At 47.5% G+C, this 27,468-nt stretch overlaps 1 protein-coding gene across 2 annotated transcripts in view; it reads right to left on the bottom strand.

The window, feature by feature from the left end:
• Nucleotides 1–24,092, bottom strand: part of LOC140065500 (phospholipase A2 inhibitor NAI-like) — a 36,218-nt gene extending 12,126 nt beyond the window's left edge. For both annotated transcript variants that reach the window (XM_072113099.1, XM_072113097.1), the window contains exons 1-3: nt 23,983–24,092; nt 23,281–23,406; nt 572–718 (exon numbers count right to left, since the gene is read on the bottom strand). In XM_072113099.1, coding sequence (XP_071969200.1) covers nt 572–718; nt 23,281–23,406; nt 23,983–24,034 — 325 coding nt within the window. In that variant the 5' untranslated portion in view covers nt 24,035–24,092. The remainder of the gene's footprint in view (nt 1–571; nt 719–23,280; nt 23,407–23,982) is intronic.
• Between the last annotated feature and the right edge of the window lie 3,376 nt (nt 24,093–27,468).

Genomic DNA, 27,468 nt, shown 5'->3' with positions numbered 1-27,468 from the left:
CTGCACATGTCCCTGATCTCTCATCATACTGTACATGTCCCTGGTTTCTCATCATACTGCACATGTCCCTGGTCTCTCATCATACTGTACATGTCCCTGATCTCTCATCATACTGCACATGTCCCTGGTCTCTCATCATACTGCACATGTCCCTGGTCTCTCATCATACTGCACATGTCCCCGATCTCTCATCATACTGCACATGTCCCTGATCTCCCATCATACTGCACATGTCTCCGATCTCTCATCATACTGCACATGTCCCTGATCTCCCATCATACTACACATGTCCCCGATCTCTCATCATACTGTACATGTCCCTGATCCCTCATCATTCTGCACATGCTGCTCAGTAAAACATGTGGTGCTTGTTACCCACACAAGCCCCGCCCACAGTTTCTGCATTTCGCTCCACAATGTGACACAAGATTATTTACTCATCTCCAATTGAACATTCCCACCAGCACCAAGAATGTCCTTCCACTTGAAACATGATGTGAGCAATAAATGAGCAGTAAGAATAGTAATAAATACTTTATAATGACAGCGATGTACATTACCAGTCACTCACATTGCGGTAGATCGGGGGTGCAAGTGGTTGAGTTGCAGCATCCTATTCCCAGCGTCATCTTGTTACCTGAATACGTCAGACTTCCCACCTTATTACACTTCTCTGATGGAGAGCAGCCTCTGATGACATCATAGTAGACAAAGATACCTGTGGTAAGGGAAGGAAATACAATTATTGTAGATTCTATGTAGCGAGTTTACAGATCAGTGTGAAAGTTACCATACAGGGTATGTTCCTCAAGAGACCATCACATACCCCAACCCCATTATCGTGATGTCATTGTAGACAAACTTGGACTGCAGGGTACCCTCGACTGACTATGGAGGGTGCCAGTGGCGTAACAACAGCCGTAGCAGCCGTAGCGGTTGCTACGGGGCCCGTGCTGTACATGCCCACCTGTGCTGGCCCGCACTTTCCTACCAGCCCCAAACTCATGACCCGCCCTCCAGTACGTCCTCTTCATCTGCCCTCCCTGCGTCTACGTCTTCCCTCCCACGCGCCCGCCTGCACGTTCCTCGCACCTGCCGATCGACAGGTACTCCCGCCGACCGGAACTTTCACCCACTCGTAAGCTGGCACGATCTCCCTCTCCTTCTCCCACCCACTGGCGGACAGGTACTTTTGCCGGCCGGCACTTCCTCCTAACGCCGGCCGACTGAAACAGGGTGGTCAGCAGACTGATTAGGCTGCTCCCATCACCTGTGTCCAAGGTGCTGGACAACACAACCTCAGCACTAAGGCCTTGCATAATAGCAAAACCTAGGGGAAACATACCGCCCATCCACAGTTAATCCCTTCAGTGTCTCACATACCCTCCCCCTCTGTTTGACCCTGTGGGGGCGAACACTTTTGGCCATCAGACAGTGGGTACGAGACAGGGCATCAGCATTCCCATGCAGCTTTCCCGCTCGATGTTCTACCGTAAATTTGAAATTCTGCAACATTAGGAACCACCTTGTGACCCTGGCGTTCCTCTCTTTGGCCTGACTCATCCAGGTGAGGGGAGAGTGATCGGTCACCAGTGTAAACTGTCGCCCTATCAAGTAGTACCTCAGGGATTCCAGAGCCCATTTTATCGCCAAGCACTCCCTCTCAACTATACTATAGTTCTTCTCAGGAGGTGTGAGCTTGCGGCTCAGGAATGTCACGGGATGTTCCTCACCCTCCACTACTTGGGACAGGACAGCCCCTAAGCCCACGTCAGAAGCGTCAGTCTGTACAATAAAGGTCTTGGCGAAGTTAGGGGTGATCAGTACCGGTCCCTCGCACAAAACCGTCTTAAGTCGCTGAAACGCCCCCTTAGCCTCTTTACTCCACTTGACCATCACCGCCCTGCTACCCTTGGTCAGGTCAGTCAGGGGTGCCGCTATGGTAGCAAAATCGGGAATAAACCGGCGATAATAGCCCACTATGCCTAGGAAAGCCCTGACTTGCTTCTTGCTCATAGGTCGTGGCCACTGCTGTATCGCCTCCACTTTATTTACTTGGGGTTTGATGACACCTCGCCCCATAACGGTACCCAAGGTAACGGGCCTCTTCCAGACCCAGTGCACATTTTTGGGGGTTCGCTGTCAACCCTGCGGCCCTCAGGGAGTCTACCACTGCTTGTACCTTGGCCAGATGACTCTCCCAATCGTTACTATAAACTATGATGTCATCCAGGTAGGCCGAGGCATATCTCCGGTGAGGTTTTAGCACGAGATCCATTAACCTCTGGAATGTGGCGGGAGCCCCATGTAGCCCAAAGGGAAGTACCACGTACTGAAATAGCCCATCAGGAGTAACAAAAGCGGTCTTCTCTTTGGCCCTGTCAGTAAGGGGTACCTGCCAATACCCTTTCGTCAGGTCAAGGGTGTAGAAGAACCTAGCCTGTCCAAGTCGTTCTATCAACTCGTCCACCCTGGGCATGGGATAAGAATCAAATTTAGACACCTCGTTCAACTTCCTAAAGTCATTGCAGAACCGTAGGGAATAGAGATGAGCGAACACTAAAATGCTCGGGTACTCGTTATTCGAGACGAACTTTTCCCGATGCTCGAGTGCTCGTCTCGAATAACGAACCCCATTGAAGTCAATGGGAGACTCGAGCATTTTTCAAGGGGACCAAGGCTCTGCACAGGGAAGCTTGGCCAAACACCTGGGAACCTCAGAAAAGGATGGAAACACCACGGAAATGGACAGGAAACAGCAGGGGCAGCATGCATGGATGCCTCTGAGGCTGCCTAATCGCACCATTATGCCAAAATTATGGGCAACAGCATGGCCATGACAGAGTGACAGAATGAAGCTAGATAGCATCTAAAACATCCAATAATTGACCCTGACACTATAGGGGACGGCATGCAGAGGCAGCGGCAGCAGGCTAGAGAGTGGCATGGCGACATACCCTAATTGGACTCAGGCTTCAAACCAATGGGTGTCAGAGAGGAACCAAAGGAGGTGAGCAAGAAGCGCTCAAATAATATCGGTACATGATAAAAGTTTGCTAGTATATTTTGTGGATTACACAGCAGGGTGGCGACAAAGTTAACATAGAAGCCATGAAAACAACCCAAAATTCTGCCTGACACAGCTCGTTTGATAAGGGGACCATGTATGCTTACAGTTCATGCCAGTCGCTGCACTGGCTGCCAGTCTCCTTTCGAATACAGTTTAAAATAATAATAACCCTCATCCATAAAGCTCTGTATAATGCTGCACCCCCCTACCTCTCCTCTCTTATCTCAGTCTATCGCCCAACCCGTGCTCTTAGATCCGCCAGTGATCTTAGATTAACCTCTACCCTAGTGCGGACCTCCCACTCGCGTCTCCAAGACTTCTCTAGAGCTGCACCAATTCTATGGAATGCTCTGCCCCGGACTATCAGACTAATACCTAACCTCCAAAGTTTCAAACGTGCTCTTAAAACCCATTTCTTTAGGCAAGCCTATAACACTCATTAACTGCATGAAGTTTTAACTCTTCTACTAACCCGTCCTGTGTCGTCCTCCCATCTGTTATCCAGCAACCAACAGGCACCAGACTTCTCTGCAGTCCCATTCACCCTGGACCTGGTATATAAGATGACGGCTGAGTGGTTCAAGCGAAAGCAATTCCATTTATTATATTTTTTTCTATTCCCTAAGAAGAATGGCTTGACCATTAAATATTCTTTTACCTCGTGTTACCCCATCATCTTCATAAACCGTAAGCTCTGGCGAGCAGGGACCTCACTCCTGTTGTTCCATACAAATGTTGTGCTCTGTTACATTACATTTGTATTTGTTTCCTATGATTTGTAAAGCGCTACAGAATATGATGACGCTATATAAATAAAGATTATTATTATTATTATTATGGAGGCAGTGAACTAGTAGTAGATTAAAGGTGCTGCAACTATGTTAGTTGGATCTTGGGATGGAGCTGGCGCTCTGCAGCCAGGCGAGCTTTCGCCAATCCAAGCCCCTGTCTCTAGGCTACTCCCCAAACAGCACTTCTAAGAACCTTTTGTATAAGATCAAGTGTAGTAGCGTTCTTATAAGTTTAGGATATGGCGGGTGAGGGGAATGTAAACAGATGCGCAAGAAGCGCTGAAATAATATCCCTAAATGGTAAAAGTTTGCAAGTATATTTTGTGGATTACACAGCAGGGTGGCGACAAAGTTAACAACTTTGATGTGGAATGCCCTGTAATAGCTCTTGGGCGGTGTGCCTTTTATCGCCTAGGCTCAGCAGTTTCAGCACCGCCTGCTGTCGCTTAGCGACGGCACTGCTGCTGTGCCTAGAGCTACCGACTGATGGCGCCATGCCCACGGATGGTAATTCGGAGGAGGAGGAGGTGGAGGAGGGGTGGGAGGAGGTATAGTAGGCCTTTGAGACCTGGACCGAGGTAGGCCCCGCAATTCTCTGCGTCGGCAGTATATGACCAGCCCCAGGGTCAGACTCGGTCCCAGCCTGCACCAAGTTAAGTGTAGTAGCGTTCTTATAAGTTTGGGATATGGCGGGTGAGGGGAATGTAAACAGATGCGCAAGAAGCGCATGATGCGCATGGAGCTGGCGCTCCGCTGCCAGGCGAGCTTTCGCCAATCCAAGCCCCTGTCTCTAGGCTACTCCCCAAACAGCACTTCTAAGAACCTTTTGTATAAGATCAAGTGTAGTAGCGTTCTTATAAGTTTAGGATATGCCGGGTGAGGGGAATGTAAACAGATGCGCAAGAAGCGCTGAAATAATATCCCTAAATGGTAAAAGTTTGCCGGTATATTTTGTGGATAACACAGCAGGGTGGCGACAAAGTTAACAACTTTGATGTGGAATCCATGAAAACAACCCAAATTTCTGCCTGACACACCTCGTTTGATAAAGGGACGATGTATGGAGGCAGCTATATGGACGACTTTTGGAGGTAGCAATGGAGACAACGTGTGGAGGCTGCTATGGAGACAATTTAATTTGGATAGTGCCTGTATGTGGCAGTCCCAAACATTTTTCAAACCAGAGGAGCAGGTAGGTGGCCCTCCAGTAAAATGGAATAGATTGAGTGCCTGTATGTGGCAGTCCCAAACATTTTTCAAACCAGAGGAGCAGGTAGGTGGCCCTCCAGTAAAATGGAATAGATTGAGTGCCTGTATGTGGCAGTCCCAAAAATTTTTTAAAACAGAGGACCGGGTAGGTGGCCCTCCAGAAAAATGGAATAGATTGAGTGCCTGTATGTGGCACTCACAAAAATTGTTTCAAACAGAGGACCGGGTAGGTGGCCCTCCAGAAAAATTACATGCATGAAGTACTATAGCAAGAGCCAGTGGGCCCTGTCAAAAAATAGCCATTTTCCTCTGCTTTACTGTACAAAGAGGAGGAGAAGGAGGAAAATGAGGAGGAGGAGGAGTGGATCAATTATTCAGGTTGAGCTTCCTTCACCTGGTGGAGATTGGAAATTCTGAGAAATCCAGCCTTTATTCATTTTAATAAGCGTCAGCCTGTCAGCGCTGTCAGTCGACAGGCGTGTACGCTTATCGGTGATGATGCCACCAGCTGCACTGAAAACCCGCTCGGACAAGACGCTAGCGGCAGGGCAGGCAAGAACCTCCAAGGCGTACAGCGCCAGTTCGTGCCACATGTCCAGCTTTGAAACCCAGTAGTTGTAGGGAGCTGTGTGATCATTTAGGACGATGGTATGGTCAGCTACGTACTCCCTCACCATCTTTCTGTAAAGATCAGCCCTACTCTGCCGAGACTGGGGACAGGTGACAGTGTCTTGCTGGGGTGACATAAAGCTGGCAAAAGCCTTGTAAAGCGTACCCTTGCCAGTGCTGGACAAGCTGCCTGCTCGCCTACTCTCCCTCGCTACTTGTCCCGCAGAACTACGCACTCTGCCGCTAGCGCTGTCAGAAGGGAAATACTGTTTCAGCTTGTGAACCAGGGCCTGCTGGTATTCATGCATTCTCACACTCCTTTCCTCTGCAGGGATGAGAGTGGAAAGATTTTGCTTGTACCGTGGGTCCAGGAGAGTGAACACCCAGTAATCGGTGCTGGAATAAATTCTTTGAACGCGAGGGTCACGGGATAGGCAGCCTAGCATGAAATCTGCCATATGCGCCAGAGTACCAACGCGTAAGAATTCACTCCCCTCACTGGCCTGACTGTCCATTTCCTCCTCCTCCAACTCCTCCAACTCCTCTTCTTCTGCCCATACACGCTGAACAGTGAAGGACTCAACAATGGTCCCCTCTTGTGTCTCGCCAACATTCTCCTCCTCTTCCTCCTCATCCTCCTCCACCTCCACCTCCTCCGATATGCGCTGAGAAACAGACCTGAGGGTGCTTTGGCTATCAACAAGGGAATATTCTTCCCCTGTCTCTTGTGATGAGCGCAAAGCTTCCGACTTCATGCTGACCAGAGAGTTTTTCAACAGGCCAAGCAGCGGGATGGTGAGGCTGATGATGGCGGCATCGCCACTGACCATCTGTGTTGACTCCTCAAAGTTACTCAGCACCTGACAGATATCAGACATCCACGTCCACTCCTCATTGTAGACTTGAGGAAGCTGACTGACCTGACTACCAGTTCTGGTGGAAGTTGACATCTGGCAGTCTACAATCGCTCTGCGCTGCTGGTAAACTCTGGATAACATGGTCAGTGTTGAATTCCACCTCGTGGGCACGTCGCACAACAGTCGGTGAGCGGGCAGTTGGAGGCGGCGCTGCGCTGCCCTGAGAGTGGCAGCATCTGGGCTGGACTTCCTGAAATGCGCACAGATGCGGCGCACCTTCGTGAGCAAATCAGACAGATTGGGGTATGTCTTGAGGAAACGCTGAACTATCAGATTTAACACATGGGCCAGGCATGGCACATGTGTCAGTCTGCCGAGTTGCAGAGCCGCCACCAGGTTACGGCCGTTGTCACACACAACCATTCCCGGCTTGAGGTTCAGCGGTGCCAGCCACAGATCAGTCTGCGCCGTGATGCCCTGTAATAGCTCTTGGGCGGTGTGCCTTTTGTCGCCTAGGCTCAGCAGTTTGAGCACCGCCTGCTGTCGCTTAGCGACGGCACTGCTGCTGTGCCTAGAGCTACCGACTGATGGCGCCGTGCCCACGGATGGTAGTTCAGAGGAGGAGGTGGAGGAGGGGTGGGAGGAGGAGGAGGCATAGTAGGCCTGAAACACCTGGACCGAGGTAGGCCCCGCAATCCTCGGCGTCGGCAGTATATGAGCAGCCCCAGGGTCAGACTCGGTCCCAGCCTCCACCAAGTTAACCCAATGTGCCGTCAGCGATATATAGTGGCCCTGCCCGGCAGCACTCGTCCACGTGTCCGTGGTCAGGTGGACCTTGTCAGAAACGGCGTTGGTCAGGGCACGGATGATGTTGTCTGACACGTGCTGGTGCAGGGCTGGGACGGCACATCGGGAAAAGTAGTGGCGGCTGGGGACCGAATACCGAGGGGCGGCCGCCGCCATGAGGTTGCGAAAGGCCTCGGTCTCTACTAGCCTATAGGGCAGCATCTCCAGGCTAAGCAATCTGGAGATGTGCACATTAAGGGCTTGGGCGTGTGGGTGGGTTGCACTATATTTGCGTTTCCGCTCCAGCGTCTGGGGTATGGAGAGCTGAACGCTGGTGGATGCTGTGGAGGATCGTGGAGGCGACGATGGGGTTTTTGTGGCAGGGTCCTGGGCAGGGGGCTGACTAGCAGCTGACACAGGGGAAGGAGCAGTGGTGTGCACGGCCGGAGGTGAACGGGCTTGTTGCCACTGAGTGGGGTGTTTAGCATTCATATGCCTGCGCATACTGGTGGTAGTTAAGCTAGTAGTGGTGGAACCCCTGCTGAGCCTGGTTTGGCAAATGTTGCACACCACAGTCCGTCGGTCATCCGGTGTTTCCTTAAAGAACCTCCAGACTTCTGAAGATCTAGCCCTCGCCGCAAGAGCCCTCGCCACGGGAGCTTCACTAGTTGACACATTTGGCGCTGATGCACCAGCTCTGGCCCTGCCTCTCCGTCTGGCCCCACCACTGCCTCTTCCAACCTGTTCTGGTCGAGGACTCTCCTCCGTCTCAGAAGCACTGTGTTCACCCGGCCTCTCAACCCATCTTGGGTCTGTCACCTCATCATCCTCCGAGCCCTCAGTCTGCTCCCCCCTCGGACTTCCTGCCCTGACAACAACTTCCCCACTGTCTGACAACCGTGTCTCCTCATCGTCGGACACCTCTTTACACACTTCCACTACGTCAAGAAGGTCATCATCACCCACAGACTGTGACTGGTGGAAAACCTGGGCATCGGAAAATTGCTCATCAGCAACCGGACAAGTGGTTTGTGACTGTGGGAAGGGTCCAGAAAACAGTTCCTCAGAGTATGCCGGTTCAAATGGCAAATTTTCCTGGGAGGGGGCAGACTGGGGGGGAGGAGGCTGAGGTGCAGGAGCTGGAGGAGTGGCGATTTCGGTGACATGGGTGGACTGCGTGGAAGACTGACTGGTGGTGGACAAATTGCTCGAAGCATTGTCAGCAATCCACGACATCACCTGTTCGCACTGTTCTGGCCTCAACAGTGCTCTACCACGAGTCCCAGTAACTTCAGACATGAACCTAGGGAGTGTAGCTCTGCGGCGTTCCCCTGCTCCCTCATCAGCAGGTGGTGTCTCACCCCGCCCAGGACCACGGCCTCTGACCCCTGCAGTAGTTGGACGCCCACGTCCCCGCCCTCGTCCTCTACCCCTAGCCCTCGGGTTAAACATTTTTAAAATGAGAGTTATAACTTTTTTTTTTTTTTTACTTTTTTTGGTTTTTTTTTGTGTTTTTTGTTTATTTTTGTGTTTTTTGTTTTTTTTGTGTTTTTTTTTTTTTTTTGAGTTTTTAAAACCAAACAATGCTATCCTATTGCTATGGCTATTTTCTAGCCAAGTATCAAAGCACACTACTATGCCAGATGAGATGACACTGAGTTAGTGCCTAATTGAAATCCAACCCCTACTAAATTTTCCCACTTCGGTCTTTGCTATGGATATGTGCGTCACTAAGCGCAGAACACAGCAGTCGCAAGTCTCACTACAAATTGCTCAGAATTGGCTAGTACATGCACTGCAGAAAGTACAGCCACCAGCAGATCAACCAGAAATCAAATATATAGAACGCTACTGTAGGCGTAAGTAAGCTCTTTGTATTCTCCTATGGCTATTTTCTAGCCAAGTATCAAAGCACACTACTATGCCAGATGAGATGACACTGAGTTAGTGCCTAATTGAAATCCAACCCCTACTAAATTTTCCCACTTCGGTCTTTGCTATGGATATGTGCGTCACTAAGCGCAGAACACAGCGGTCGCAAGTCTCACTACAAATTGCTCAGAATTGGCTAGTACATGCACTGCAGAAAGTACAGCCACCAGCAGATCAACCAGAAATCAAATATATAGAACGCTACTGTAGGCGTAAGTAAGCTCTTTGTATTCTCCTATGGCTATTTTCTAGCCAAGTATCAAAGCACACTACTATGCCAGATGAGATGACACTGAGTTAGTGCCTAATTGAAATCCAACCCCTACTAAATTTTCCCACTTCGGTCTTTGCTATGGATATGTGCGTCACTAAGCGCAGAACACAGCGGTCGCAAGTCTCACTACAAATTGCTCAGAATTGGCTAGTACATGCACTGCAGAAAGTACAGCCACCAGCAGATCAACCAGAAATCAAATATATAGAACGCTACTGTAGGCGTAAGTAAGCTCTTTGTATTCTCCTATGGCTATTTTCTAGCCAAGTATCAAAGCACACTACTATGCCAGATGAGATGACACTGAGTTAGTGCCTAATTGAAATCCAACCCCTACTAAATTTTCCCACTTCGGTCTTTGCTATGGATATGTGCGTCACTAAGCGCAGAACACAGCGGTCGCAAGTCTCACTACAAATTGCTCAGAATTGGCTAGTACATGCACTGCAGAAAGTACAGCCACCAGCAGATCAACCAGAAATCAAATATATAGAACGCTACTGTAGGCGTAAGTAAGCTCTTTGTATTCTCCTATGGCTATTTTCTAGCCAAGTATCAAAGCACACTACTATGCCAGATGAGATGACACTGAGTTAGTGCCTAATTGAAATCCAACCCCTACTAAATTTTCCCACTTCGGTCTTTGCTATGGATATGTGCGTCACTAAGCGCAGAACACAGCGGTCGCAAGTCTCACTACAAATTGCTCAGAATTGGCTAGTACATGCACTGCAGAAAGTACAGCCACCAGCAGATCAACCAGAAATCAAATATATAGAACGCTACTGTAGGCGTAAGTAAGCTCTTTGTATTCTCCTATGGCTATTTTCTAGCCAAGTATCAAAGCACACTACTATGCCAGATGAGATGACACTGAGTTAGTGCCTAATTGAAATCCAACCCCTACTAAATTTTCCAACTTCGGTCTTTGCTATGGATATGTGTGCCACTAAGAGCTAAACACAACGGTAGCAAGTCCCCCTGCTAATTCCTCACAAAATGGTACTAGATGCAAATTAAAATAAAAAAAGTAGAACGTTATTGTAGCCCTAAGAAGGGCTGTTGGGTTCTTTGAGAATCACTCCTGCCTAACAGTAAGCTAATAGAACACCCTAACGCTTTCCCTGACCAGCAGCAGCTCTCTCCCTAGCGGCATCCAGACACAGATGGGCAGCGGCTAGTCTATCCCAGGGTCACCTGATCTGGCCAGCCAACCACTGCTATCGACGTGTAAGGGTACCACGTCATGCTGGGTGGAGTGCAGAGTCTCCTGGCTTGTGATTGGCTCTGTTTCTGGCCGCCAAAAAGCAAAACGGCGGGAGCTGCCATTTTCTCGAGCGGGCGAAGTATTCGTCCGAGCAACGAGCAGTTTCGAGTACCCTAATGCTCGACCGAGCATCAAGCTCGGACGAGCATGTTCGCTCATCTCTAGTAGGGAACCATCAGGTTTGGGAATCAACACAATAGGACTCGACCAGTCACTTTTAGACTCCTCGATAACCCCCAGGTCTAACATCTGCCTGACTTCTTCGGATATGGCTAGCCGGCGCGCTTCAGGGACCCGGTAGGGTTTTTGGTGTACCCGGATGTGGGGTTCGGTTATGATGTCATGCTTGATGACTGAAGTACGTCCCGGTAACTTAGAGAACACATCGACGTTTCGGAGCACAAACTCCTTCGCTTCCTGAATCTGGGCCCTGGAGAGGGACTCCGAGATACGTACTTCAGGCACCTTGGCATCGGGTACACCTACCTCCGGTGTCACCTTCTTGGGGACAGACGCTTTTTCTACTCCCACGGCCATCAGGGACTCTCTTTCCCTCCATGGCTTTAGGAGGTTCACGTGGTATATCTGTTCGGGTTTCCTCCTCCCCGGCTGAGATACCTTGTAGGTTACCTCCCCCACATTCTCCATGACCTCATATGGTCCTTGCCATTTTGCCAAAAACTTGCACTCAACGGTGGGCACCAGAACTAGCACTCTGTCGCCTGGGTTAAAGGTCCTGAGTCTGGCTGACCTATTGTAGACCCTAGACTGGGCCTCTTGTGCCCTTGTCATGTGCTCCTTTACAAGGGGCATTACCGCCGCTATGCGGTCCTGCATAAGGGAGACGTGTTCTATCACACTACGGTGGGGGGTCCTCTCCTGTTCCCAGGTCTCCTTGGCTACATCCAAAAGCCCACGTGGGGAACGGCCATATAACAGCTCAAAGGGTGAGAAACCTGTGGAGGACTGGGGAACTTCACGTATGGCAAACATCAAATAGGGCAACAAACAATCCCAGTCCTTCCCATCTTTGCTGACCACCCTCTTTAGCATCCCCTTCAAGGTCTTGTTAAACCTCTCGACCAGGCCATCTGTCTGAGGATGATACACAGAGGTGCGGAGCTGTTTAACCTGCAGTAACTTACACATCTCCTTCATTACCCTAGACATGAATTGGGTACCCTGGTCAGTCAAGATTTCCTTGGGGAGGCCTGTGCGTGAGAATACCTGGAACAGCTCCCTAGCAATATTTTTGGAGGAGGTGTTCCTTAATGGAATCGCCTCGGGATACCGCGTAGCGTAGTCCAGGATAACCAGGATGTATTGGTGCCCCCTTGAGGATTTGACTATGGGGCCAACCAGATCCATGGCAATCCATTCAAATGGCACCTCTATGATTGGTAGCGGGACCAAAGGACTCCTGAAGTGGGACACCGGGGCAGTAAGTTGACACTCAGGGCAGGAGCTACAATACCGGTTTACCTCCTCCCACACCCCGGGCCAGAAAAATCTCTGCAGGATCCTCTCTCGGGTCTTCTCAGCACCTAAGTGCCCTCCCAGCACATGTTTGTGTGCCAACTCTAGCACCAGCCTACGGTGAGATTGGGGTACTACAAGTTGCTCAACCTCCTCACCCCGTATCTGGTCGACCCTGTACAACAGTTCCCCAACAATCACCATTCGGGGGTATATTTTGTCAGCCCCTGGTATTTGGAGTACCCCATTTATCACCTTAACATTCTCCCGTGCTTTAAATAAGGTAGGGTCCTGTAGCTGTGCAGCTCCAAAATTCTCACGGGAAACCTCAAGGTCCGGCATGTCGGCCACCTCCTCGTGGCCCTCTACCTCACCAGCTAGGACCTCTAGGGGAGAGAATTCGTCATATGGGGTCACCCCTACTGCTGGTGTGGGTACATCGGCCTCAAAGGGTTCAGGGGCCAAGGCCGGACATACCTGATGTCCATTATCTGCAACAGCACCTGAGGTGGGTCTTCGTCTCCAGAGGTCCCAAAAGACCGGTAAGTCTCTGCCGATAATAGCCTCATGAAACAGGGTCCCCACCACCCCCACTTCATGGGCAATAGTACCACAAGGGGTATGTAGCTTGATGACAGCAGTGGGATATTCGCGAGTGTCCCCATGTATACACAACACTCCCACTCTCCGCCCACTGTATAGTCCAGGATCAACCAAAGTTCCCCGCACCAGGGTGACCAGACTCCCTGAGTCTAGCAAGGCTTCCACTGTGTGACCACCGATTGTGACCATGCACACTTGGGGTTCTGCATCCGTGACTGACTCGGCCGCCAAAACCGCCCGGGCAAACAGTGACACTCGCCGGGTCTGGTTGCAGTCCATTGGCTCCACTGACAGTGGACAGTTGGCAGCAATATGGCCCATTTCATGGCATTGCCAGCACTGGATACGGCTATGACCTCTGTCACGAGCCTCACTGGGTTTCTGGGAATCCACGCCCCCCAATGAACCCCCTCCCAACCTGACATGTCTCCCCTTTTCCGCAGTAGCAGTCTTACCAGATGGTTTGGTGACCCTGTCACTGGCACTGCTTCGTGTGGGAGAGGTAAGTAGAAGGTCCTCCGTAGCCCGATACCTCTCTACAAGGGACACGAGTTCCTCAGCTTTTGTGGGACCGGCCTGTCCAACCCACCGCTGGAGCCGAGAGGGCAGAGAACGGGTGAATTTGTCGAGAACCACTCTCTCCACCATCTGTGCTGGGGTGCAGTCCTCTGGTTGTAGCCACTTCCGGACAAGATGGATCAGGTCATGCATTTGGGAGCGTGGGGGTAGTTTTTCTGAGTAAGCCCACTGGTGGACCCGGCTGGAACGAACTTGAACGGTGACCCCAAGATGAGCCAGAATCTCCGCCTTTAGCTGGGGGTACTCACGGGCCTCCGTTTCACTCAGGTCGTAGTAAGCCTTCTGCGACTCGCCTGTCAGGAATGGTGCCAGGACATCTGCCCACTGCTCGGCTGGTAACTCCTCTCGCTCAGCTACTCGCTCGAACACAGTGAGATACGCCTCCACGTCGTCGGTCGCCGTCATCTTTTGTAAAGCCTTCTGCACTGCAGCCCGTGCGGAATGCTGGACAACCGGGTACCCTTGCACACCAGTATGGGACCCCTCAGAAGTTGTAGCTTGCGGTGCTGCCATAACGCCAGAAAACTTTTCCATCATCAGCTGGAACATGGCTCGGGACTCTTCCCGCTGTTGCTGGAGCATGGCTTGCTGCAGCTGCCGATCAGCCCGGGACTCTTCCTGCTGCTGGCGGGACCTCTCCTCCTGTTGCTGGAGCATGGCTTTAATAAAGTCCTCCATCTTGGCTTTATCCTGCAATTTGCCTGCTGTTTTCACCCAGGCCATGCAACGTTGCAGGATGTAGCGAGCCTTTCAGGTGTGTGTCTTTTGAACTGCCCGCATCCTCCACCATATGTGGGGATTTGGCCCAGTAGAGACCGTGGTAGTGGGGTGCTGTGATGCAGTTCAAGACAGTGACACCAAGGTTTAGTCCAAAACAGGTCTCGCCTGTGTTTATTGCAACAGAAAAAATAAAACAGCCTTCACATTCAGGCATTAAATAAACAAAAATCCTACCCGTCAGGGTGCTAACTATAGAGGTGTTCACTAACTCACCACTATACAAAATCACTTGGCTGCTCCAGGCACAGAGGTCAGGGCTGCGTGCTCTCCAGCCTCCTTTCAGAGAGAGACCACACTCTGAGCTCTGCTCAGCCACTTTATGCAGACTCATTAGGCTGCTCCCATCACCTGTGTCCAAGGTGCTGGACAACACAACCTCAGCACTAAGGCCTTGCATAATAGCAAAACCTAGGGGAAACATACCGCCCATCCACAGTTAACCCCTTCAGTGTCTCACAATGTGTATATGCTGTGTGTGTGTATGTATATATGTGTATATGCTGTGTGTGTGTATGTATTTATGTGTATATGCTGTGTGTGTATGTATATATGTGTATATGCTGTGTGTGTATATGTATATATGTGTATATGCTGTGTGTGTGTATGTATATATGTGTATATGCTGTGTGTGTGTATGTATATATGTGTATATGCTGTGTGTGTATGTATATATGTGTATATGCTGTGTGTGTGTGTGTATGTATATATGTGTATATGCTGTGTGTGTGTATGTATATATGTGTATATGCTGTGTGTGTGTATGTATATATGTGTATATGCTGTGTGTGTGTATGTATATAAGTGTATATGCTGTGTGTGTATGTATATATGTGTATATGCTGTGTGTGTATGTATATATGTGTATATGCTGTGTGTATGTATATATGTGTATATGCTGTGTGTGTATGTATATATGTGTATATGCTGTGTGTGTGTGTGTATGTATATATGTGTATATGCTGTGTGTGTGTGTGTATGTATATATGTGTATATGCTGTGCGTGTGTGTGTATGTATATATGTGTATATGCTGTGTGTATGTATATATGTGTATATGCTGTGTGTGTATGTATATATGTGTATATGCTGTGTGTGTATGTATATATGTGTATATGCAGTGTGTGTGTATGTATATATGTGTATATGCTGTGCGTGTGTGTATGTATATATGTGTATATGCTGTGTGTATGTATATATGTGTATATGCTATGTGTATGTATATATGTGTATATGCTGTGTGTGTGTGTATGTATATATGTGTATATGCTGTGTGTGTATGTATATATGTGTATATGCTGTGTGTGTGTATGTATATATGTGTATATGCTGTGTGTGTATGTATATATGTGTATATGCAGTGTGTGTGTATGTATATATGTGTATATGCTGTGTGTGTATGTATATATGTGTATATGCTGTGTGTGTATGTATATATGTGTATATGCTGTGTGTGTGTATGTATATAAGTGTATATGCTGTGTGTATGTATATATGTGTATATGCTGTGTGTGTATGTATATATGTGTATATGCTGTGTGTGTATGTATATATGTGTATATGCTGTGTGTGTGTATGTATATATGTGTATATGCTGTGTGTGTGTATCTATATATATGTGTATATGCTGTGTGTGTATGTATATATGTGTATATGCTGTGTGTGTGTATGTATATATGTGTATATGCTGCGTGTGTGTATGTATATATGTGTATATGCTGTGTGTGTGTGTATGTATATATGTGTATATGCTGTGTGTGTGTATGTGTATGTATATATGTGTATATGCTGTGTGTGTGTATGTATATATGTGTATATGCTGTGTGTGTGTGTAAGATTTGTTTTCATACCGACAACCTTGCGGTTGTTTTTTGTTTCAATAGATTGACGTCCTCATCTCTCCCTGTGTTGTCACTTTTACGTCATCTGGTCCTTCGGTGCCTGGAGTTTAACATTGTTTTTAGGGCCCAACACGTTCCTGGTTGTGTTAACATTGTTGCTGATGCTCTTTCCCGTTCCCGAATGCCCATCGATCCTTTGGGACCTGATCCTCAATTGATGTCGCTGGTCCAGTCCTCTCTTGCTCCTTCGACTTGGCGTCAATATGGTAAGGCGTGGGAGTCGTGGTTGGCCTTTGCCGGGGACAGGCCCGTTTTTTCTAGCTCGTCGGACAGGGTTGAAGTAACTTTAGCCTTTTTATCCTCTCTCCGCTCCCGCAGAACTTCCGGGGCGGTTGCGCAAAAATGCCTTTCTGGCTTGGCATTCCATTTTCAGTTGCAGGGTTGGCCGGATATTACAAAAGGTTTTCTCATTAGACAGATCCTTAAAGGTTGGAAAAGGGAGGCGGTGTCTACGGAGTCCCGGCGCCCGGTCTCCTTCTCGCTTTTAAGGTCTCTGGTGTCAGCCTGCGGGACGGTTTGTTCATCTGAGCACGAGGCCTTGCTGTTTTCCTTGGCTTTTAGTCTCGCATTTTTTGGGGCTTTCCGTATCGGGAATTATTGCCGGCGTCCGCTTCTTCATTTGGGGGTTTGCTTAGGCAGGACGTAGTTTTTGGCCCAAATGTTTTGCGGATTAAGGTCCGCAGGTCCAAGACGGACAATTACGGGAGGGGTTCATGGATTCGTTTGTGCGCGGTACCTGGTTCGTTTTGCCCTTTTATGTTGTCCCGTAGTTTCTTATCCCTTTCTCCCCAAGGGGATCGTTTTTTGGTGCACGCTGATGGTTCACCTCTTACCCGTTTTCAATTTTTGTCTGTTTTTCGTACATGTTTGTCAACTTTGGAACTTGTCCCGTCTGAGTACGGTACTCATTCATTTAGGATTGGCACCGCCACTGAAGCGGCCAGGGCGGGTTTACCTGATTCTGATGTTATGCGTATTGGGCGCTGGCGCTCTGGTTGTTTTGCACGCTACGTCCGTCCTGATCTTCTTCCGTAAGTGTTTTGCCAATAATTTTCTTTGTTTTCTGTTACAGGTTCTTCTGCGCTGTGTTCGCGCCCTGTGTGGATACTGGGGCATTCATATGTCTATTGGGCGTCCCAAAGGGCGGAGAGTCGGCCGGGTGGGAGGACCCTGGGTTTCCATGGTGTGGATGTATTCTGGCGCGGCATAAGGGGTTTGTTATGGTCCCAGGTCCTGACTGAGGTGGTGGACATCAGTCGTGTTTGTACTTCCCCGGTAGTGCTGGTGATACATGCTGGCGGTAATGACCTTGGTTCCCTTAGTGTCGCAGAGCTGCTCACGGTTATGCGATCGGATGTGGACAAGTTGTCTGCGTTCTTTGCGGAGGTTGTTATAGTGTGGTCTAAGTTGGTCCCTAGGGTGGCTTGGCAGGGTGCGAGGGATGTTGGGGCTATTGACCGTGCTAGGCGGACTATAAATGCCCGGATGGCCCGCTTTGTGAGGTCAAAGTTTGGGGTGGTGGTTAGACACAGAGAGCTGGAAGGGGATAATTCAGCTTTGATGCTGGATGATGGGGTCCATCTGACGGACATTGGGCTTGACATATTTTTGTCGGGCCTGCAGGGCGGCATTGAGCAGGCGCTTTTCCTGTTGGGTGGCGGTCGGAGCTCCGTGTAGGGTTACACGGAGCTCCTGGTGGCGGTGAAAAGGAAGAGATTGGTGGAGATTTGAGATATGGAACGAGATTTGCCCGGAAGACGCAGTGTTGGCCGGGAATCCGGCCGAGCAAACCGCTTCGGGCAGCTGCGGTTTTGGCACCAAGAATGAACATCATAACATTGCCGTTTAAGTTTTGGAGTTTTGTTAAAATGTTAAAATAAATAGCTGTGACCTTTTTTACACCCAACAGGAAGCCTCATTGCCTTTTATTCTTGTGGGGATGTTTGGTAGAGTTTATAACTCTGTTTAATATTACGGGTCTGTTTTAAAGTGCCTTATTGGGAAATTTGTGTTCAAGTTTACTACCTCCCAGTCATTCTTTTCCAGGCTGGGATATTATAGAAGTGGATCTGCTTATCTCCCATCCCATTGGTATAAAGCTGTGATGTCATAGGGACATGTGACCTGTGTGTTGGGGTATGTGGGTAACTATGGCAGCACATGAGTTTCCAGCATGTTGCCAAGTCCTTTACGACATTTATAGGTTAAAAACGCCTTTTATTATAAAAAATTAAAATTTAAATAAATAAATTTAAATAAAAAATATATAAGAAACTGGAACGTTTCAAATCTGGAACGATTCTTAATCAAAATGAGACTACGATTAAGAATCGATCCAGATTTTCTCTCATGGCACCATGAATATTTTTGAATCGGAATATAATATAGAAGGGCAGATTTACTTACCCGGTCCATTCGCGATCCCGCGGCGCGTTCTCCGACGCTGATTCGGGTTCTGATGGGATTCACTATGGTCGTGAGCCCGATGTCCACTAGGTGTCGTTGCTGCGCTGAAGTCCGCCGGAGTTCACAACCTCCGTCTCGCTGTAGTGAGTGCTATTCAGACCCTTAGTAAATGTGCCCCAATGTGTTTGTAACCTATATATCTCCTTACAGACGAGGGTCCGTGCTGGAAACTCATGCGCTGCCTCTGATTCTGACTGTTCTGTGCAATGGCGCTGTGAGACATCTAATGCGGTTTGTCAACTACAGACCAATATTTAACAATATTTGCACATTTGTTAAGAAGGAACTTGGCACAAAGGCAAATTATAATATGGGTGGTTTGAACAGTAGTCCGGGGCCTAAAGCTTCTGGGGGGCCTATGGCCAGCTGAACCACCCACCAAATTTTATACTTAGAAGGGACCTTCACCCATGAAATCCTCCTCCACCTGCTTTCAATACAAATTTACACAAGAACCATTTCAGGACCTTGGAGTCCTCCAAAGGTCTGGAAACCCCGGATTGAAAGCAGACAAAGGGGACACATCCTCTATTCCCCAAAAACCTGATTTTAATATCATATGTAGCAAGTCATTGCATACTTGTAGGGGCTGTAATATCCATAAAGCCCCGGGCACATGGCGGTGTTAATATTGGGATTCATTTATGATCGGGGGAGAATGAAATTGTCCTCTATGGGGAAGATTTACTTACCCGGCCCATTCGCGATCCAGCGGCGCGTTCTCTGCGGTGGATTCGGATCTTTCGGCGATTCACTAAGGCAGTTCCTCCGCCATCCACCAGATGTCGCTGCTGCACTGAAGTTCCCCGAGGTCCGGCGGAGTGCACGAGTCCCGCAAAACTTTTTTTTTAAAAAATGCGGCGGTTTTTCCGAATCCGTCGGGTTTTCGTTCGACCACGCCCCCGATTTCCGTCGCGTGCATGCCGGCGGCGATGCACCACAATCCGATCGCGTGCGCCAAAAACCTGGGGCAATACAGGGAGAATCGGCGCAAATCGGAAATATTCGGGTAACACGTCGGGAAAACGCGAATCAGGCCCTTAGTAAATGACCCCCTATGTGGCTTACAGGATGGACTGAACCCCTAATCCTGGTGACATGGTGTAGGTCAGCGGCGGATGTGTGGTACTGATTATGGGGTGGGACCACCATGTGATTATATTGTATCCATTGTCTTGTGGATAATGTTATTAATGACACAAATATTAAAAGAGAACATTACCCCAGACCAGACAACTATTTTTGGATACATTTCTTGTGCTCAAAGCTGCAATCAGCCCTTCCTTGTCATTGAAAAAAAAAAAAAAAAAAAACCTAAGCAACATTTTAACCTTTTTTTTTTTTTAAGTTCATATAAGGTGAAATTCGTGGCAGCTTGCCTGGAGCTATCCCGCATCTACCGTATATTACGGTGTATAATACGACCCCCCTACTTTCCTGTTTAAAATATAGAGTTTAAGATATATTCGCCGTATAAGACTGCCCCTTTTCCAACGCATACAAAACACCGGTAAAAATTAAAAAAAAAAACAAATTTGAATTTAACATGGTCCTTTATTAATGTAAATTCTTATGACATGCAGGTATATAGCAGGAAAACTGTCGCTCATAAACATAAGGCATACAACAACAACATTACAGCACAGCCCCCAGTAGTATACAGCACAGCCCCCAGTAGTATACAGCACAGCCCCCAGTAGTATACAGCACTGCCCCCAGTAGTATACAGCACTGCCCCCAGTAGTATACAGCCTGCCCCCAGTAGTATACAGCCTGCCCCCCAGTAGTATATAGCACTGCCCCCAGTAATATACAGCACAGCCCCCAGTAGTATATACAGCCTGCCCCCAGTAGTATACAGCACAGCCCCCAGTAGTATACAGCACAGCCCCCAGTAGTATACAGCCTTCCCCCAGTAGTATACAGCACAGCCCCCAGTAGTATACAGCAGTGGTCCCCAACCTTTTTTTGCCCAGGGACCGGCTGTAAACATACATTTTCTCCAGGGACCGGTGGGGTGGGGGAATGCGGTCTGGTGTCAGTTTCATAGCCATAACTGTATGTTTGCATGCCCCACCATAAATCCCTGTGTACCTAGCTTATATTGTCCCTTTCTTGAAGAAGCACCCCCCACTTATGTTGTCCTCTTTGCTATAGCATGCCCCCTCCAAAGTGAACCTTCCTGCAGCGTGGCCCCTCCCATGTCTTCTTTCCTGCATAATACCTTCCTCCCATGTCCCCTTTCCTTTAGCTGCCCCCACCCTCTGATTCCAATATCGCCTATCCCAGCCGAACACTGTAAAATTCTAATGTCAGTAGACACGATGTGATTACATGGAAATTAACTAAAGGAAGAAGACTGCTGCAGGGGAGTGCAGAAGGTGAGTATTGATTTTTTTTTTTTTACAGAGATGTTCCATGGCCCGGAACCAGCGGTTCCACGGACCGGTCTTGGGCCGCGGACCGGTGGTTGGGGAAGACTGGTATACAGCACAGCCCCCAGTAGTATACAGCACTGCCCCCAGTAGTATACAGCACTGCCCCCAGTAGTATACAGCCTGCCCCCAGTAGTATACAGCCTGCCCCCAGTAGTATACAGCACAGCCCCCAGTAGTATACAGCACAGCCCCCAGTAGTATAGAGCCCAGCCCAGCATTAAAAAAAAAAAAAACTTATATAATCACCCTCCGGTGGCCCCCGATGTCCGTGCGGGTCGTCTTCAGTGTTCCGCGCCGTCTTCTTTCTTCTGCTGGGCGCAGCCATTGATCTTCCCCGGCAGGCGCCTAGTATGACGCGCCGCTGCTGACGTCATACTAGGCGCCGCCCCGGGGAAAAACATGGCGGCGCCCAGCAGAAGAAAGAAGATGGCGCGGAAGACTGAAGACGAGCCGCGCAGACATCGGGGGCCACCGGAGGGTGAGTATGCGCCCATGCGCCGCTATCTTTTTGAGGCTGCCGGCAGCTTTGCCTGCATCCATCGCTTTGAAAACACCCGCGATCGGTGCTAGCAATATGCAGCAAAGACTTACCGGCTATGGAGAGGGCTCAGCCCGTGAGCCCTCTCCATGCAGCGCGATCCGACCACCGCCGTGAATACACGGCGGGCGGTCGCGATTACCGGCGTATAAGACGACCCCAGACAAGACAGAAGATTTTTCTGTCTTCAAAAGTCGTCTTATACGCCGGAATATACGGTATATAGGTACATAATGTAAGGAATTTTTCGAAACAAAACCCTCGCAGAGGTATTCAGTTTAAAATCTATAGCAAATTATGTATTCCCCCTCCCTTCATGATTCTTTGAAAGAAAGAAGCAGAACATATTAAAATTGTGTGCGGTCTGTCCTCAGACCTGGTTGGGACCATCTCTGACTATTTTAAAGAAAAGTTGGGCCGCCAATAACAACCAGTTCTTCTCTATTGTTTAATGACTTGCCTAATTTCTAATTATAGTATCATAGTTTATACGGTTGAAAAAAGACACTTGACCATCAAATTCAACCAAGGAAGGGAAGGGATTGGATGAGGAAGGGATTTAGGGGAAACCATTCTATATAACATAACCATCAATGTTATTTAGGTGTAAAAAGGCATCTAGACCCTTCTTGAAGCTCTCTGCTGTCCCTGCTGTGACCAGCGCCTGAGGCAGGCTATTCCACAGATTGACAGTTCTCATAGTAAAGAAGCCCTGTCACCTCTGGTGATTAAACCTTGTTTTCTCCAAACGGAGACAGTGCCCCCTCGTTGTTTGATTTGATTTAATTCTGGAACAACTTTCCACCATATGGAAACATTGTTGTATGGAACATTTATATATTTATATAAATTAATCATGTCCCCTCGTAGTCGTCTCTTTTCCAGTCTAAATAAATCTAGTTGTTTTAATCTTTCCTCATAACTAAGACTCTTCATACCCCTTATCATTTTTGTGGCTCTATGTTGAAACCACTCCAGCTCCAGGGCCTCCTTTTTATGGACCGGAGCCCAGAACTGGACGGGATATTCCAGGTGAGGCCGAAACAATGTTATTAGTTTGTCAGCGTATAGGAGTATATCGAAGACTGTCAGAAGAGGCGCACACAGGTCACGTCATAAAGTATGGAAGAAATGTTTATCAATTGAAATGAGACTAAAATGTATAAAACATAAAATATAAGATATAAAACAAATTGATGTCAAATAAAAACGGGACTGAAGGCATCTGTGAAATGTTGATCAATCAGAATTTCAAAATTGTTGTGCTTCATGTATAATAATGCTATAATAATGTTATTGCTATAACAACAGGTTAAATAAATCAATAAATCAATGGATGAAGGAAAAGTTGTAGAACTCGTAATAATATTGATTACACAATTTGCACATAAAAATAAATAATCAATTAATTAGATGAAACAGATCCTTGGAAAGTATAATGAGTAGCTGATTACCATTAGTTTGCCAGCACCTGATTAAAATGCTCCAACTTAAAGCCAAATTCTGACACAAAATATGCCAACTAATAGAAGATCAAAAAATAAGTTGTTTAAAAAAATCCAAAGTTCAGATCCGAAGTCAAACTTTTAGATTGTCTGTTAGAAGATTATTTGCCTACAAAATTGGTGACATTTTTGGCATCTACCTTTGTGGACTTGAATTGTGGCAGCAAACCTCTACTTCTTTTGTCCATGACAAGATGACTTACCTGACACAGTTTTTCGGTAGGCGGTGGAACACTGCTCATTGGCGGCACATTGCACGGTTAAAGATTCTGTACAGTTTGGTTGAGCTACACCTAAACTCTGACAAGATGTGCAAGAAAGAGCATTTCCTAGAAGACAAAAACATTTATTGTGGTGAATTTTGGGAGCTACTGAAGTCCTCAGATCTGAGAATAATATAACACCCAACATAGTAACATTCGTAAGTTGTTGCTAGACCATTGGATCATTCTAGATGTCCAGTTTTGGACCCTTGACTCTAAAGAGATCCCATCATGTAAAAGTCCTACCATGTGCCAGACCAACCAATAGTTCGTCTAAACAGTTATGGCACCACCAAGATAACCCCCATAGTCACATGATACAGTCATGGGCAAGAAGAACAAACAACAAAGACCTAACGAAAGGGTCTTCTGCTCACCTTGTCCACTCTCTCTTCTCTCTCTCCTACGACGACTATTCTAACTCCAGTCTCTCTTCCCCTTCTAAGATTTAATTTTAGAACCCACATTCCACGACTCCCAAATAATAGTGGTAAGGGCTTCCTCTCATCCACTTTGATTGGGGCTTTAGCCCTCTTTGTTTTGTTACTGTGGAAGCTCCTTTTTCTAAATTATTATTATCATAATTGTTGGTAAAAGTCATGTAAAACATGGCAGCCTTCATAAAAGAGAATAAAAAGTTACCTGTTCCTACGAGAGCCAACAGGAAGCAGAGGAATCCAAAAAGAGACTTCATCTTCAACTGACCTGCAAATCTTCCTGAGACCTGTTATATCCTCCCCTATGTATCCAGGGTGTGACAAGGTAAAATATGCAATACAAACAGGTTACCCTGAGAAAATAAGACTAGATTTCACTAGAATGAACTTAACATGGACATTTTAGTGAACATGCTGCCAGGAATCAGATTTCGCAAAGATGATACGATTTACGTTGTATCTAGACATGAACTAATCAAATTTGCCAAAGTAGAATTCGATCCGAACTTTAGAAAACCATAAACCAGAATTTGCTGGCGATTTGTGGTAATAAAGATTTTTCTAAAATATTGGCGACATGTGTTAGTTAAAATACAAATTGCAGATGAGCAATAATTAATGCTTATCCAGCCCAGCGACAGTCTGTTGGGGGACATTGTTGGTTACACTCCTGTAGAAGCAGGCGGCCATCAAACTTTTGGAAGATCATAGCGTCATGAATCTTTTGGGGGTTTATATACGCTCACCGGTGTAACAGGCCAGAATGTGCCCCCAGCCCAAACTATACCCGGGGATAAATTGGCCTATGCAATTTTATACCCCTTAGGCCATTTTATTCCCCCCTAGGCTATTTTATACGCCTATCCGTAACAATGTGATATACACAAAAATTACTTAATTTTTCACATTTAATTTGTGAGCTCGTACTAATGTCAGCTCTGATTAAAGTGAGAAAACTAACTGACTCCAAACACATAACCATCACTGTAAGGCTAGCACGGTGGGCACACATTGGCGCCCGGGAGGGGAGAAGGGGGTGAGAGCCTCTCCATAGCGATATATGGCGCACAGCGCCGTATTCCAGGGAAAGATAGGACATGTCCTATATTTCTCTTGGCTATGAAACGGTACGGTGACGCAGGTGTGCTGCACCGCACCGATCGTGTATGGCGCCGTGCGCCCATTGCTGGCTATGGGGGAAGTATATATACGCCTTAGTATGTAGCCTTAGTCTCGGTTCCCACATTGAGGTTTTCTGATGCAGTTTTGTACTCAGGTGTGGATCCAGTTGGGTCAGAACATTTAATAGAAACACTCCTCCTCCTATTATTTTTACTCCACTTCTGGTTTGGACATCAAAACAGGTTTCTATTAAAAAAAAAAACTCCCATTTTTATTTTGGCTTTTCCATTTTATTTAAATAATCTGCCATGGTAGACATTTCATCAATTATATTGGATTAAAATATGTCTTCATCCATGTCTTCATGGATTTCCATGCATTGTTTTTCGGGTTATAGGACTGAGTTGGGGGGCTAGAAAACTTTTACCTACATATAATTAATTAAGTAGGAATTTATGAATTGTTTGTGAGATATGTAAATGAGGAATGTGTTTTAGAATACCCTTTCCCCCCAAGGTGAAGTTGTGGGCGAAACATGTTTCAGGGTTGGTGTCTTCCCAAGGTCTGTATGCATCACTGATGTCTTCATGGCTATTGTCATGTATATACTCCTTATATACATCGCTAGGTCAAACAATCTGGGGCCCATGATCCAGATCTTTTGGCCTTTGTCCTGGATGTCTCCAGCTCAGAAGGACTCTTGTCCCACTGTCCGGGCTGCTCCAGCAAACTATTGCTGGGGCTGTGGTGAAATAACTTGGGAGACTGTGAGAACATTACTGAGGGGGCTGTGGGGACATTCCTGGAGGTTGTGGGGACATTACTGGGGGGCTGTGTGAACATTACTGAGGGAGCTGTGAAAACATTACTGAGGGGGCTGTGAGAACATTACTGAGGGGGCTGTGGGGACATTCCTGGAGGTTGCAGGGACATTACTTGGGGGCTGTGTGAGGACATTTCTGGAGGTTGTGGGGACATTACTGGGGGACTGTGTTAGGACATTACTGGAGGCTGTGGGGCATTACTGGGGGGCTGTGTGAGGACATTACTGGAGGCTGTGGGGACATTACTGGGGGGCTGTGTGAGAACATTACTGGAGGCTGTGAGGCTATTACTGGGGGGCTGTGTGAAGACATTACTGGGGACTGTGATGGGAGGATGTGAGAACATTACTGAGGGGGCTGTGAGAACATTACTGAGGGGGCTGTGAGAACTTTACTGAGGGGGCTGTGGGGACATTCCTGGAGGTTGTGGGGACATTACTGGGGGGCTGTGTGAGGACATTACTGGAGGCTGTGGGGACATTACTGGGGGGCTGTGTGAGGGCATTACTGGGGGCTGTGGGGACATTACTGGAGGCTGTGAGGCTATTACTGGGGGGCTTTGTGAGGACATTACTGGGGACTGTGTAGATATTATTGGGGGGGGGGCTATGGCGCCATTATTGGGAGCTGTGATGACATTACTTGGTGTGGGGTATGTTACTTGGGGACATTATTTACTGAGGACTGTGGGGACATGTCTTATCTAGTATGGTGTTACTTTATAATGGGGAGGGAATTATTTAGTGTGGGTAGTATTAGGTGGGGGCACCTTGCAGTGGGCATGATTAGAAAGGGACCACTATCGGGGGCATTAAGTGTAGGCGAGTAGAGGTGGCATTATTCAGTGCCTGTCACATTTTAGAGGAATTCGAGGACACAGGTATTTAGTGCAGGTTTCTATTATTACATGTAAGGACACATATGGGGAACATTATGTCCCCTCTGTTTTCTGTAGCTGAAAGTGATAAGAACAGTTGTTTTTCTTGCAAGCACGTGAGAGGGGGTATGTACAGGAATGGACACTAATGAAAACATGTTCATTGGGGTCCGTGCCCCAGATCTTTTACGACCCTGGCAATGCCCCTGCTTAGGGGAACTGACAATCTTTTGCTCTAGGAGATTCTTTTGTTTTTCCTTTATGTACTTTTGTATATATATTTCCATACATAGCATAGAAATGAAACAATAAAACAGTAATTTTATCATGACACAATCCCCTTCCATCTACTTGTCAGTAGGAGCATTGTTGGTATTTGCCCCAAACTGAAGCATAGAGATATTTAGGGTTTCTTAGATTGTGCTTTTATTTGCCCAAGGGCAGAGGTCATTTAGACAGCTCACATGTTATTTTATTAAATAATATTTTATTACGTGCAATTTTTCCAGAGTATCATGAATCATGTGCAACATCCGTGTCGGCATTATCTGTGGAGTGCGCCTGAGGATGCGCTGCTTGTGATATTGTTTTTACTCTGAAGTTACTGTTTGAACACTGGTTTATGCTAGTTGGCTGCCTTGATTGTTGCTGCACCACACCCAGGTAGTGTTCTGCAGCTATGCTTTGGTTCTTCGGTATTTAGCCCACAGTGATTGCCAGTTTTCCTCTCCAATCACCTTCCGGACCAGGACAATGATTCTGTTATAAGCTCCTCCTGGTCAGTGCTGTGTGCATGTTATATTCTATGTTTGCAGCAAGATCCTGGTATATTTATGTAGTATATTTCAGTATTCTGGTAACCTGACTT

This window comes from Engystomops pustulosus, chromosome 6 (genome assembly GCF_040894005.1).
Source record: "Engystomops pustulosus chromosome 6, aEngPut4.maternal, whole genome shotgun sequence".
NCBI classification, from domain to species: domain Eukaryota; kingdom Metazoa; phylum Chordata; class Amphibia; order Anura; family Leptodactylidae; genus Engystomops; species Engystomops pustulosus.
Note: the sequence above shows the minus strand (reverse complement) of the source record. Positions and strands in the feature narration are given on the sequence as shown.